We start from the raw sequence: 15,585 nt of genomic DNA, 5'->3' as shown, positions 1-15,585 counted from the left end.
TTTGCCAGAGGTGAGTTATTGTACAGTCTTATTGCTGTCGGCAGGAATGATCTCCTGTGTCTGTCCTTGTGACAGCGGAGCTGGAGGAATCTTTTGGAGAAAGTGCTCCTCTGTCCCTGCAGCAGGTGGTGGAGAGGGTGGACAGGATTATCCAATATGGACAATAGTTTGTTCAGCGTCCTCCTCTCCACCACCTTTTCCAGGCTGTCCAGTTTGTAGCCGATGATGGAGCCGGCCTTCTTAACCAGTTTGTTAAGTCTGTTGGTGTCACCGGCTCCAATGCTGCTCCCCCAGCAGACCACAGTGAAGTACAAAGCACTGGCCACAACAGATGGTAGAACATCTCCAACATCTTGCTGCACACATTGAAGGATCGAAGTTTCCTCAAGAAAAAGAGTCGACTCATCACCTTCTTGTAGACAGCGTTGATGTTGGTCTTCCAGTTCAGTCTGTTGTCATGGAGACACCAGGTACTTGTACTCCTCAACCATGTCCACCACCTCTCCCAGGACTCTCAGCGGTTGTGGAGCCGTCGTCTTCCTCCTGAAGTCGACCACCATCTCTCTGGTCTTGGCCACGTTCAGGAGCAGGTGATTTCTTCCCGCCCACTCCACAAAGTCCTCCACTACTGTCCTGTACTCGTCCTCCCGTCCATCCCTTATACACCGACCACTGCAGAGTCATCAGAGAACTTCTGCAGATGGCAGGACTCTGAGTTGTACTGGAAGTCAGTTGTGTATAAGGTGAACAGGAAGGAGACAGAACAGTTCCCTGAGGAGCTCCAATACCACTGACCACCATATCAGACAGCACACTGCCCAGACGGACAAACTGTGGTCTGCCTGTCAGGTAGTCAGTGATCCAGGAGACGGTGGATGCGTCCACCCCCCTCCCCCCACCACCCCCACCACCCACAGCTTCTCACTCAGCAGCAGTGGTTGGATGGTGTTAAATGCACTGGAGAAATCAAAGAAAGTGATTCTCACAGAGTCACCGGTTCCATCCAGGTGAGACTGAGCTCGTTGCAGCAGGTAGATGATGGCATCGTCCACTCCCACACGAGGCTGGTACGCAAATTGCAGCGGGTCCAGAGAAGATTTCACCAGCGGCCTGAGGTGTGCCAAGACCAGCCTCTCCAGCACCTTCATCACATGAGATGTGAGGGCAACCGGTCGGTAGTCGTTGAGGCCAGATGGAGTCGTCCTCTTAGGGACTGGAACCAGGCAGGATGTCTTTCACAGCACCGGGACTTCCTCCTGCTTCAGGCTCAGGTTGAAGAGGTGTTGTAGGACCTCAGCCAGCTGGACGGTGCAGGTCTTCAGGACCCCGGGACTGATGCCGTCAGGTCCTGCAGCCTTGCGCTGGTGGAGTCTCTCCAGCTGTCTCCTAACCTGGCCAGTCATCACAGAGAGAGGTGGGGGGGGGGGGGGGGGGGTCGAGGTATCGATGGAGGAAGAGCCCTTTGAGATTGAGGGCTCTATGCAGTTCACCAGGGGGGGCAGAGGGGGGAGGGGGGAGGCAGCAGAGGTGTTTGGGAGGTGTGGTGTGTGGAGGAGACAGATGAGGGCGGAGAACTAAACCTGTTGAAGAAACAGTTTAGTTCATTTGACCTCTCCAGGTTCCCCCTGGTTGTCTCTCTCTCCCCTTGAACCCAGTAATCTCCTTCATACCGGTCCACACCTCCCTCACGTTGTTCTGTTGGAGTTTGGCCTCCAGCTTCCTCCTTAGGAGTCCTTGCACTCCCTGAGCTTCTCCTTCAGGTGGCGCTGCACTCTCCTGAGCTCCTCCCTGTCCCCAGACCTGAAGGCTGCTTTCTTCTTATTAAGAAGAACTTTCAGGTCACTGGTGATCCACGGCTTATTGTTGGGGAAGCAGTGTACAGTCTGGGATGGTACGGTGGTGTGTTCACAGAATTTAATATATTCTGTGATACAGTCCGTCCTGCTGTTGATGTCCTCCCCATGTTGGACACCACATCCCAGTCCGTGGACTCAAAGCAGTCCTGCAGGGCATCTTTAGCCTCCTGTGTCCACCTCCTCACAGTCCTGGTGGTCACAGGCTGCCTCTGCACCAGGGGAACATACTGGGGAGTCAGCAGGACCAGGTTGTGGTCTGATCTACCAAGGGGGGGGGGGGGGGCAGTAGTACTGTATGCATCCATGACATTAGCATACAGTAAGTCCAGAGTTTTATTGTTCCTTGTGGGGCAGTTAACATACTGGTGCAAAGTTGGCAGTACTTTATCCAGACTGGTTAAAGTCTCCAGTAACTGCCAAAAATGCACCGGGATGCTTAGTCTGCAGTTTGGACACGGTGGAGTAGATGGTGTCCACTGCTGCCTCTACGTCAGCTGATGGAGGAACGTACACAGCGATAACAATGGCGGACGTGAACTCCCTCGGCAAATAATACGGGCGCATCCCCACGGCTAGAAGTTCAATGTCCGGGATACAGAAACGTTCCTTCACACACGTGGTCGGGATTGCACCACCTCTCGTTCACATAGACTGCAATCCCTCCACCTTTCTTCTTGCCGCTCCGAACAACGTCTCCGTCCGCCCGAACAGTCCTGAAGCCGGGTACGGCCGCGCTGTGGTCCGGGAGATGTGAGTGCAGCCACGTCTCGGTGAAACACATGATGCTGCACTCCCGGTACTCTCTCTGGGTCTTTACCAGCGCGCCGAGCTCGTCCGTCTTGTTGGCCAACGACCTCACGTTCCCCATTAAGATCTCCGGTACCGCTGGTTTATATTTCCTCCTTTTCGCCTTCAGCTTAGCTCCAGCTCTGCAACCCCGACGTCTTCTCCGAAGTTCGTCCGGGATCTCAGGCCTCGCTCCGGGCAGCAGCAGTAGAGGCCTACTCAGCGATCAGCTGATCACGAGAGTAAACAATAACAATGGCCCCAGCCAGAAACGTGGAAAAATTACGGTCCATTGTCTGACCTTTAACTTAAAATGCTCCTGATGATAAAATATCAGTGTCGCTGCTCATTCTGTCAAATCCATCACATAAACCCAGCGGAAGTTTCAGCTGGAAGTTGTGAGGTTTTACATTTAAAGGGATAGTTTCCTCACAAATGTTCCAGTTATGAATGAAAGCAGTTCAAATCCTTCACAGAGCAGGTTTACTGTGGAAAATGTAACATGTTCCTGAAGGTCACACGATCAGCTTCTCTGTCACTGGAACAGACAGGAAACTAAAACACTGACCTTCATCTAAATATCATACAGTGATAAAACAAACAAACAAAAAAAACATTCACGAGTCCCGTCTTGGACAACCAAACGTACCAGACGGCATATCGAACAAGAACAAACTTAATACGATTGTTTAGTCATTTTCTTACCTGAAAATACAAATAAAAGTAGCATCGATTGAGTATCTGTGTTTCTAACGTCCGTCCCAACGGTCTCGCTGGGTCGACTGGGTCGACCGAACTGTTGTAAAGGAGCACAGCGGCCTTCATTGAGATCTTGTTGACGCTACTTCCATCTGCTGGCGAACATTAACATCTATGAAGGGCATTTTTGTGTCTTTATTATGCAAGCAAATGAAATAATAGTTTTAAAAGCAAATTTCTGGCACTGCAATCACAAATCAAGTTTGTAAGTAAAACATATATAAACTGAGAATAAAATTATTGCATTGCCAACAAATTTGCTCTTAAAGTTTTGTTAGTTTTGGTCACAGATGAAGAATTTTGCTCGTGAAACTAGAATTCTTTTGGCTGCAAATTTAAAACCTTCACTCTCAAGTCAAAAGCATTGTTGAAGGTTAAGTTGGATGTAGTGGGCGGGGCCAACGCTGGAGACGGGAGTTTCTATTGGTCAGACTGAATCTGGGGGAAAATATTTGTTTCAGATTTTAACTGCTTTCATTCAAAACTGGAACATTTGTGAGGAAACTATCCCTTTAAATGTAAAACCTCACAACTTCCAGCTGAAACTTCCGCTGGGTTTATGTGATGGATTTGACAGAATGAGCAGCGACACTGATATTTTATCATCAGGAGGATTTTTGTTGCCGTCTGTGTCTTCAATGAAGAAGCAAAGAGAGGCGGCGCCATCTTGAGGCGAGTCACCGCAAGTACAACGAGATCCAGACGACTCGTTGGAGATGAATTTCACATCAGCTGGAAGGTGGAGGAGACAAAAAAAAAAAGAAGCTGCAGTCGACTCTGTTTCCAGCAGAATCTCTGACGGCTTCGTTTCCACGAACTCATAAATCAAAGAAGAACTTTATTTAAAATGTGAGAGCAGATTATAAAGTTTGAAACATGTCGGACTGAATCCGATGGGAAATATTTATAATATGATATATGACAACCAATAAAAAGAATCAAAATAAAGAATATAATTTTTTTTTACTTCATTAAATTCATTTAAATCCATCAGTTCAATCAGTTTCTGAGGAGCTGTGAGGATTTGTAGTTTTGTATTTTAAACATCAGATAACAGTCCGTGTTATAAACTCACCACCAACCTGAATGTTTTTCAGTGTTTCTGCATCATGTGACCCAGATTTTTTTTTCTTTTTTTTTCAAATCCAGACGATGAAACCGCACGAGCAGCTTCAGCCGAGCTGTCAATCAGCAGCAGCAGTCTTATCTTTGTGCTGCAGGGGCTGATGGGAGGGTTTTGAGGACCTGTTAGAAACCACGTGTCCCTCGTCTGGTCTCTCACGGCTCGTCCTCGTTCGTCCTCGGCTGCGTCGGAGCGTCACTTCTCTCCAGGTTCACCAGAAGGAAACGCCGCCGCACCGAAGAAACGAAATGTTTTTCCTCCCGGCTGCTGCTCTGTGCTGTCTGTGTTCAGGTGAGTGTTTTCCAGCCAATCGGGAGCCGGCAAACTTCACCTTTAACTAACGCCGTCACGCTGACCTTCATCTGTCCGTCCGTGTCTCCACAGCGCTGGTTGCCATGGCAGCAGAGCTCATTCAGGATGATTTAACTCTGACCAGGAAAGTTGGAGACAAAGTCTCATTCAGCTGTAAACAAACTCACCAGTGTGATAGTGTTAATGTGTACTGGTACCAGAAGAAAGAAACAGAAACATTCAGACTTATTCTTGGTATTCGTAGGAGCGATGGAGAAATATATTCAGGGTACAATCATCCTCAGAAAGATGATTTCTCTTCAGTGAATAAAGGGAACGGCTGGGAGCTGCAGATCCAGAACGTTAAACTCCATCATTCAGCCACCTACTACTGCTCCTGTTATAAGTCTGTTACCCACAGTGAGAAATGATCCCTGCAGCCTGAACAAAAACCAGCAGATGTCAAACAGTGTTTGTGACAGGAAGAGAGCAGTAAACCACAGCTCAGGTTCACATTTCACCTCCATCTCACAAACAGACTGAGCTGAGGGAAGTTTTTCTTTACTGCTGTCAGAACTTATTTTAGATTTATTTCATTTGGTTTTCAGCAGCTTTCAAGATCAATATTTTTGTTCTCATTTTTATTTTCTGAAGTTAAAGAACCATTAGTTGGGTTAAAATGTCAAATAAAAAGTGCTGATTCAGAAAAGTGACGTAGTTTTACATCAGAGTCTGTGACTATATTATTGAACACACAGGCTGCATCTTCTGTAAATATAAGTACTTTAAATCTTGTTTTTTAGCGACAACCATAACGGGAGTCTTTATGTTTTCAGGTTCCTTCACCGACACGTGAACGCGATATCTCAAGAATGCCTCCAGAGAACTTCTTCAAACTTGGTACAAACGTTTACCGGGCTAAAGGATGAATTACAACTTGATTTTGGTGGTCAAGGGTCAAAGGTCAAAGTTAATGTGACCTCATGTCTTTCCTATCCCGTCATCCCATTCTTGTCACCTTGAATTTCAGAACGCTTTGAAGGAATTTCTTCAAATTTGGATAAAATCAGCACCTGTACTCAAGGACTTTGGGGGTCACAGGTCAAAGGTCAAGGTCACTGTCAGTTCACTTTGATCCATCCTCGTGAATATAATATGTCATGAATGCCTGGAGGTAGTTTCTTCACATGTTGCACAAAGGTTCACTACATCAACGATAAACTGACTGGAAGGTCAAAGGTCGAGGTCAAAGGTCAAGGTCACTGTGACCTCACGTCCATCTTATCCATCAGAAGAAGAGACAGTCATGTTGATATGAACCTGAAAGAAACACATCATGGAGCTGAAATATGACACTTTGGACTCGTTCACTTCATCTGACACGTTCAGCAGAAGACAGGTTTTTGTATCAGTCTGTTTCTCTGTGGAAGGTTTGGATCTTTGGCTCTGGAACTAAACTGTATGTAACAGGTAAGAACAAACATTTATTTTGCTTCAGCTATTTTATTGTAGAAACTGAAAATGTGTTTAAAGTCAGTTTCTGCTGCTTCGGGCTTCACAGGTTATTTTTTTTAACAGATAGCAGAGAATTCATCTTGCAGACATTGTTACATCAGAAAAAATCTATAATCTCTGAAAATATGTTTGAATCTCCCATAACAACTAAATCGTTTTCTTTTTCTCTGCGTGAGAATGAAATTATCCACAAAAAGTGACATTTTAGTTTTGTTAGGAATATTTAGTGTTTGATTATCTGCGTAGTTCTAAATCATCACTTGACTTTTGAAAACAATATGAGATTTATGGTCAATTTAATTTAATATTGTATTGTTCTTCTAAATGTGCACGGAAGTACACGTTTTAAATCATCGTGTTGGATAGTTAATGAACATCTTAATGAATATTAACTGTTTAATCATCTCAGTAGTTTTGTGTCATCTCTTGATGTTTTGGAAAAACAAAATAATTTTATTTATTATATATGTATGTAGTATTTTGTGTTAAGTTAAAATTTCGTAAAAAGAAACAATTATGAAACAAAACTATGAAAAGTAATAATTGTAATCAATCATCAATTAGTAGCTTAATTGTTCAGATTAAATCCTGTTGTTAATAATGAAGTAAACATTTCTGTTAATTGTTTTGGACAGATAATTAATATCTTAATGAATATTAAATGTTCGATCATCTCAGTAGTTTTGAGTCATCTCTTGAACTTTTGGAAAACCAATATTATACTTTATTTTAAGTTTAAGTTAATGTTTCATATTTTTAAAAGTATTTTTAAGAAAAGTACGGATATATGTTAATTTTATCGCACAGTCAATAAATAGCTAAATTGTTAACATTAAATTCTTGTTAACTATTTGTTATATGAAGGTACAACTTTAACGTGAAAATACATCAACAAAAATGTAATAAATATATATGCATTTTAAATATATGTATATTTGCAAATGTAAAAGGTGATATTTAAATGAACACATTTTATGACTTGAATTTTCAATTTCAGAATAATGTCTTACATAACAGACTACTTAAAATTGTTATGAAATATAATTATCTAAAACTTATTGGCGTTTTGATGTGTTTAATAGTTAAAGTTAATGGTGCTAAATATTTAACGTGCAACACAATGTTTTAAATCAAACAACAATGTTTCTTTCTTTAGAGACAACTACGGAAACTTTTTTATTTACCTTTATATTGAAGAAATATTTTCCATTGATTTCATGTAAATTTCATTAAGTTACATTAAAGTATTTGGTAAAATCATAACCGTGCAAATAAATCTGTAATATGATTTAATGTTTCAAACATTTTCAGTCTTCTACATGTGACACTTGAATACATGAAGTGATGATTGTGTCTGATATGAAGGTGAACACAGTATGTAGTGAACTTTGTGCTGTATTGATGAGTAGTTTATTGATCAGAGTCCATGTAGTTTCCAGGATCAGACTGAATGCAGTGCTGGAAGCTGCTGTTGACTGTGTCACTGTGTGTCTGTGCTGCTTGTTGCTGCTGTCAAACTTCAGATAAGCCGGTGGTGAAGCCGGAGGTAATCATGTACCCAGCAGCATGCAGAGCCCACCTGGAGGGGAGGACCTTCCTGCTGTGTCTGGCCTCAGCCATGTTTCCTCCTGAGGTCCAGTTCTCCTGGAAAAGACAGAAGAAGAACGACTGGTTTCAGAAGTTTCTCTCTTCTGAGGGAGAACAGCTGGAGCTCAGAGAGCCGGGACGCACCGCCTCCATCAGGGTGGTTGATCAGGATGATCTCCACACCTTTAAATACCACTGTTACGTCAAGCATGAGTCGAACCAGAGAGAAGGTAATGAAGGCTTGGTGACTGTGTTCAGCAGGGTTTCAGCTTCATGTGGAGACTCTGTCAAAGAGGACGGACATGTCTCACTGCAGCTCCAAACATCTGTCTCCATTTTATTTCAGAGGTTCCAGCTCCAGCAACCACCGATCCTCCAGAGACAGAACCAACAGGCCCTCCATCTCTGCAGCAAGCTGACTGTAAGATCACCTGCTGTCGGTGTAGGGGTCATATTAAAGCTTGGTCAGGTCCTGAAGGGTCTTTGAGCTTTCAGTCAAACTGTAGTGGACACGTGTCTTCTTGCAAAACTGGTCCTCCCGCCAGGAAATGTTAAAGCGATTAAAAATTGAATGATATACTAAAGAAATGTATATATTTGAACAGACTGTGGAGAGATGAATGACCTGTCTGTCTGTCTTTCTGTCTGTCTGTCAGTGTCCTTCCAGTCTCTGCGCAGGGTGAAGCTGCTCTGCGTGTTGTACACAGTGCTGATAGTGAAGAGTCTGGTGTACTGCTGTGGACTTTCTCTGCTGACAAGCCTGAGAAACAAGAGACCGTCCACCAACTGAACACATGCTCACTGACTGGTCATCTTAAATATAACTTTAATCAGTTTTCAGAAATTTTATTTTTGACGTGTGGTTGGTTTAAATGTGGACTTGGATAGAGTTGTCAAAATGTTTTTAAAAACTTAAAGTGTGACAAACAAAACGTGAAATTAAGCTGAATTTTTAGCTGCCTTGTTGGTATTTTAACAGTTAACATTTCTTTCGTCTTGTTCTTATTTTTAAATATTGTAGGTTGTAGGTTCCTCTCATTTATTCAGTACAATATTCTCAATAAACTAACAAAAAAACATTATTGTTTCAGGTCTCTGCATACAGTAATTTACCGTGATTGTACATAAATTCTCTCCCATCCAAAACTGAAGTAAAAAAAAGAGAAACGTTCAGGCTGATACGAATATCATTGTACAAATAAACACAAACCATTCCTGTACTATTTTAGATAAACATGAACGTGCAGTTTTTTATCTAAACAAGCAGGTGTGTGAGATCCAGCTGGTTCAGGTCTGCATCTCCTGATCATTTATTTTGTGTATGAATCATTTTGTTTTAACTTGTGTCAGTGTCAAAGTAAACCTCTACGCCAGGGGTGTCAAACATACGGCCCGCCGGGGGGTCCAGCTCGGCCCGCCGGATGACTTTGCTAAGTGTGAAAATTACAGAAAGACATAAATTGCATTTCTATGAGAATATGGAGGTTTATGAGCACAAACGTTGTGTTATTTTTGTTTTAATCGATCCAGTAATTGCTTCAAAAACAGCGTAAATGCGACGTCTGCTCCGGAGGAAGAAGCGCTCGGTGCCACAGGAAGCAGCGCTCGCTGCTCGCTTTGTGACGCGTTTGACGTCAAACGCGTCACAAAGCGAGGGAATCTGCAGAGGAGAGCCGGGGCAGATAAACAGTGGGCTGATGTCTGAGTTTTTGGTCTTTATGTTTCTAGTTTATTGTAGAAAGACCTTAAAACAGGGTTTATCATCCAAAAACCTTCACCAATGATTTAAACAAAGAGAAATATTGTTGTTATGTATGCGTTATTATGCTATGATTTTACTGGTCTGGCCCACTTGAGATCAAAGTGGGCAGTATGTGGCCCCTTAACTAAAATGAGTTTGACACCCCTGCTCTACGCTGATGACACTGTTGTTTACACACATGAACATACAGCAGATTGAGCTGCTCTGAAGCTACAAATGCTCAAAAACAACAATCATGCAGCTTTTTGATATAACAGGGCTGAAGTCTGAATGCTGAAGAGATGAAGGGCGTGTTTATTAGTAGTAGAGAATCAGTTTAATTCCCAGTAGGTTGATGTGTCAGTGGAACTTATGAGGTGAATTTGTTTAAAGTTGACAACCGAAAGTGCACTTTGATGTTCCTCTTACTGGGTCAATTAATTCATGAATCTTAATCACTCATTGATAGCGATAACTTGAATTAGAGTAGATTGAGTTTAATTTTCTCGTGTTGCATTTTCTTTCTTTGTAAATCTCTCCTTTTTTTGTTTTGTTGTATATTCATGTGATTCAGCTCGGACAGCGGGGTAATTTAATTTTCGTATACGTGTACGTTCTCTCCTGTTCTGCTGATTCATAATTTAACTATAAAAAGGTGTAAAAACCTCCAGGTCATTTTGTGATGTACCGAAGTACTTCTGCATTAATGTCAAGTGTAAAACTAACGTGCCCCGAGCTTCAGGTGGGCGATCACGTTCAGTTTCAACTCTTGGCAGACGGGGGGCGCAGTGGAAAAAGTTATTTCGAGTAAAGAAGGAAGACCAACGACAGAGAGGGGAGCTCATAACAGCTGCAGATATGAATCTGTTCTCTGTGGTTAGAAAAACAAAAAAAAACTGTTGACTGCTCATGAAAACTTCCTTTCCTGCAGCAGACGGGCTGCGGGGGTTTCTGCTCTGCAGCCTCCACATTGTGGGTTTAATAAGACGTCGACAGTTACAACCGTTCACTCCGGAGGAAGAATGATTCCAGGAAGGAGCTGTGTTATTCATCGAAGAGAGAAACAGCTCAAACCGTAAATTGAGATCGGAGAAATGAACTTTGACGGAATAAAAGCAGAGACCATAAACTTCCTGCTCTCTTTTTATGACCCGATATTTACAGTGTTTTTAGTCTGATAGAAATGACAAGAAAAAGTCCAAAAATGAATCTTGGAGAATAATAGTGACGAATCTTGGAGTGAGGTATTGGTGACATGGCATTTTTGTTCATGTCAAACCTGTTAATAAGGTTATGCTATTAATACAAAGAGCAACAGCGCACAAACCACAGAGATAGAAACACAAACCACTGAGACAAACAAGTCATGACGTTTCACACGTTAACAAAACCTGGAACTTGTTCGGTGTTGGTTCACTTCAGGTCTCATTATTTTAGGTGCTCATAAAAAGAAAGAAATGTACCCGTCAGAAGAGTCTGTACATGTTAGTGAATTTAATCGAATAAAATGTAATTAATTCACCTCACTACACACATTGACCCACTTCTCTCTGGGAAATATGTTAAATTTTACCGCTGTAGCCGTCTGTGTTTCACTCATGACGTGTCACATGATTCTGGCATTATAATATATCTTTAAGCTTATTAAGTCATTTTCGCTTCATTTGGGATCAATGCTACACTGATGTGATTTTGTGTCTGATCTGTATTCACTGAAACGAAGAGATTGGCTGACTGTGGCCTCGATAATAAACTGGGGTTCCAGAAATCACAGCCCACCACTGAAGTGACTGGTCAAATCACTACTGAGTCCAGAGGTTCCAGTGAAAGAACTTTTATTCAACTTAGTTAGTCACCCAGAACGGAGGGGGTTTGCTCACATTCGTGGGTTAGTGTGTTTGTGTGGTTCTGAAACAGAAGAAGAACACACAACGTAAGAATAATGTAACTTAATAAAGAATAAGTTAATGGCAACTCGACGCCGTGTGGCATAACTAACACAAAGTGTTGACATCGATTCAAGGAACAAAAACACAGTCAGAATACTTGAAACAATGAGACTCAGGAACACATATCATACGTCAGTGATGAACTAAACAAGATCTCAACAGAGCGCTGAAGAAAGCATGCAGTGTTAATTAAGCCACGTGTGCAGAATGAATGGATGCTGCATTGCGCTAGCACTCGGCATTACAGGCTACAACAAACAACATGATTAAGGACGACTACTAGTGATGTTACGAGATGTGCCGACGCTTCGAAGCGTGTCGAGTAACGGAGGGGGCGTTTCCTCGAAGCGCGTGTCGAGGCTTGCTTCATTTAGGGGAGGAGCCAAAAATGATGACGTCCGAAGCCTCGCTGCCCGGCTGTACCACGTGACTGCTTCGGGAAGTGGTTCAGATTTTGCCGGGAGGTTTGACAGCAATATAAACCCCTCAGGCTCCGTTCAAAATGTGGGTTGTTGGTGGAGAGTTGAGGTCAGTTGAGAGTTTGGATAGTTTGGAGAGTTTAGAGAGAGAGAGATAGTTTGGAGATTTAGGAGAGTGAGGAGAGAAGGAGGTGATAAGATGGAGCCAGCTAGGAAGAGGAGGATTTCCCCTGTGTGGGAACACTTTGATTTGATAACTCCTAATAAGCTAAATCTAACTCTATTTCAGACACATTAGGTTTGCTTATCAAGAACTGTATTTTTCACAGTTTCTTATTTTATTCAAAGGTGAGGTGTTTATTGTGCTCCAAGGAGTTGGGGTACAATAACAACACCTCATCCATGCTGAGGCGTTACCGTGCCTTGCATGAGAATAAGGAGGAAACTGGAGCTTCACCCAGCCAAGGTAAGTCATTACAATATTACAAATGCACCATCACAATTTTTCACTGTTCACTTTTGTTTATTGTGTAAATAAAGACAGGTAACAGACACTGTATTTATTCTCTTTTAACCAGCCACCAGAAAACAAGAGCTGGATGAAGCCCTCGTCTCCATGATAGTGAAGGACACACAGTCCTTCAGTATTGTGGATGATGTTGGATTCAGGGCATTTGTGTCCAAACTGGATCCTAATTATGTTCTCCCTACAAGGCAGGTATGTATGGCTGCATGCATGAAACAAATGAGTACTTTATTGTGTCTCACAGTTCAGCACTATATATTTTTTCCTTTAGGCTCTGAAGGCCACGGTGGAGGCCAAGTATGAGTCAGCTAAGGAGAAGGCTAAAGTGGAAAAGGTGGCTGCTGTTAGCCTTACTTCTGACATGTGGACATCCATCAATATGGATGCCTACCTGGCTGTAACATGCCATTTTGTGGGTGAGAAAACCACACTCAGTTCAGTGCTGTTAGGAGTGCAGGCATTCCCCCAATCACACACTGCTGAAAATATAGCTCGTGTGAAAACCTCCCTGATGGAGGAATGGGGAATCGCTAATAAGGTGACATGTATGGTCACTGATGGTGCTCCCAATATGGTTGGCTGTGTGAGAGAGCTGAAGCTTCGGCACCATATTTGCATTGCACACACACTGAATCTGATAGTGAAGAAGGCACTTGACCAGCAGCCTGCGCTCTCTGGCATCCGGGCCAAAGCACGGAAGCTGGTTGGCTTCTTTAGAAGCAGCACCACTGCTAAGGTATGCTCTTTCCCTTTATTTCAATTTCTAATAACGCTAATAGTTTGTCTGTGTTCCTACTGCAGTGATTTAATGGCCTACTCATCTGCATCTTTAAAGGAGAAGCTTACACAAGTGCAACTTCATCTGGGGATGGCAAACATGAAGCCAATGCAAAAAGTGGAGACCAGATGGAGCAGCACATATTTGATGCTGCAACGTTTGGTGGAGCAAAGGGAGCCAGCAGGAGCAGCGTTAGCTGGGTTACAACATGACATCCCCTTCCTAACATCAGAAGAGTTCAACATTGTTGGAGGGTGCCTTTCTTTGCTGTCTCCCTTCTATGATGCCACCGTAGAGCTGTCGGCAGAGGAAAATGTGTCTGTCTCCAAAGTTGTCCCCCTCGTGAAGATGCTGGAGCACACCCTTCAGGAGGAAATAACAAAGCCGGCACCTGCAGCAGCATTGGAAATGGGAGACCAGCTCATCAGGCAACTCCGGGAGAAGCTGTACACTTTGCAGTCGACGAGCATCGTGTCTCTTGCTACCCTCCTGGACCCCCGATTTAAAGCAATAGGATTTTTCAGCCAAACAAAAGCCACCGAAGCAATAAAACGACTGACCTCCGAGTGTGCCACCATTATACGGTCAACACAAAGCAGAGAGGAAATCCCCCAGGCTTCCACCTCTCATGATGTCACAGGAGGTAATCTATTATTTTACATTTTGAGATCAATTATTCCTATGAGAACACTTAGTAACATGATCTGTGGTTTCCTCTTAGGTAGCAAACTGTGGCATCCTTTAGACACCAGCGTCATGGAGGCACGGAAGACTCAAAATGTGACAGCAGATGCCACTGTGGAGGTCCAGCGCTACCTTTCAGAGCCAAATATAAGCAGGCTGGAAAACCCTCTGGAGTACTGGGAGAGGCAAAAATTACTGTATCCAAATTTATATAGACTTGCTCTTGCGTTTTTGTGCACGCCAGCATCTTCTGTACCCTGTGAAAGGGTGTTTTCAAAGGCCGGAGAGGTTGTGTTAAAAAAAAGGAATCGTTTAAAACCAAAAACTGTTGAGAAACTGTTATTTCTGAATGAAAATGAATAAAATGTCCCCTGTCCTGTACATCATTGTCCAAGTTACACAAGCATATTCAGTCCCCTCTTCCTAGTTCCACAAGCACTTCCACTGTCCTCTGCCTGCTTAAGCCCATGCCATTTTCCTAAAGTGACAGAAAAACATGATTACACAACCTGCCATATCATCAGATACTACCATTTTGGGAAAATTTACACACACAGAATATATTCAAAAAATATTTTATTATGCACATATGTGATAATTTATGTACAGAAATTATTTGGTCATGCATTTTTGTAATTCATAGTCATTCCCAACAGCCATAACAGACACAAAAATTCAATGCATCACATGTGGTTCAGATACAGCTGCCTGTGATTATACACTTGGCCAGTAGGTGGTTTCGTGTTCACATGAAGCTTCGAGTAATGAACCCTTTCTCGAACCAATTGGCTGAAGTGGTTCGATGCCTCATGAGGCTTCATCTCACCATCACTACTTACATGTCAAAGGACGCACACATGAAGTCTTCAAACGCTGTAACACACATTCACGACTACCACCTCCAGCATATTGTTGCAGGAGAGAGCTGCCCTGCACAGGTGAGCTGGTTCACACCTGAGAGATGGAACGTACCACTCCGAGGGGGTGTGGCGGAATAGTCCAAGTGAGCCCGGCCTTTTCACCAGAAACACAAACCACAGAGAAAAACAAGTCATGACGTTTCACACGTTAACAAAACCTGCAACTTGTTCGGTGTTGGTTCACTTCAGGCCTCATTATTTTAGGTGCTATAAAAACATTGAAATTAACCCATCAAAAGAGTTTGTACATGTTAGTGAGTTTAATCAATTTTTTTTTAATTAATTCACCTCACTACACACATTGACCCACTTCTCTCCGGGAAATTTATGTTTATTTTTTACCGCTGTAGCCGTCTGTGTTTCACTCATGACGTGTCACATGATTCTGGCATTATAATATATCTTTAAGCTTATTAAGTCATTTTCGCTTCATTTGGGATCAATGCTACACTGATGTGATTTTGTATCTGATCTGTATTCACAGTGTAAATGGAAGTTACAAAGCTGCAGTAAATCTCAATTAAAGTAGAGTTCATGAGGTCGGTGTTTATTTTATGTCATAGAGTTTTTCTGATCTGAGTCAAAATCACAGTTTATCAAGACATTTTGAGAAAAGACCATAACGTACAAACATATTTTAAAACATTTATG

At 42.7% G+C, this 15,585-nt stretch overlaps 1 protein-coding gene across 2 annotated transcripts; it reads left to right on the top strand.

The window, feature by feature from the left end:
- The first annotated feature begins 4,724 nt into the window (after positions 1 to 4,724).
- On the top strand, positions 4,725 to 9,043 carry LOC138210775 (uncharacterized). Of its 2 annotated transcripts, XM_069170094.1 has the most exons (6): positions 4,725 to 4,815; positions 5,652 to 5,715; positions 5,846 to 6,285; positions 7,854 to 8,147; positions 8,264 to 8,338; positions 8,574 to 9,043. In XM_069170094.1, the coding sequence occupies exons 3-6, from the start codon at positions 6,165 to 6,167 to the stop codon at positions 8,705 to 8,707; spliced, it is 624 nt and encodes a 207-aa protein (XP_069026195.1). In that variant the 5' UTR covers positions 4,725 to 4,815; positions 5,652 to 5,715; positions 5,846 to 6,164; the 3' UTR covers positions 8,708 to 9,043. The 2 variants fall into 2 exon arrangements, with proteins under 2 accessions (XP_069026195.1, XP_069026196.1); XM_069170095.1 differs by lacking the exon at positions 8,264 to 8,338 and having other exon boundaries at positions 5,652 to 6,285; positions 8,574 to 9,041.
- The last annotated feature ends 6,542 nt before the right edge of the window (positions 9,044 to 15,585 follow it).

This window comes from Embiotoca jacksoni, unplaced genomic scaffold (assembly GCF_022577435.1).
Source record: "Embiotoca jacksoni isolate LCO1_2020_lvr unplaced genomic scaffold, fEmbJac1.0.p SCAF_48, whole genome shotgun sequence".
Taxonomy (NCBI): Eukaryota; Metazoa; Chordata; class Actinopteri; family Embiotocidae; genus Embiotoca; species Embiotoca jacksoni.
The sequence above is the reverse complement of the archived record's forward strand: the minus strand, read 5'-3'. Positions and strand labels throughout refer to the sequence as shown.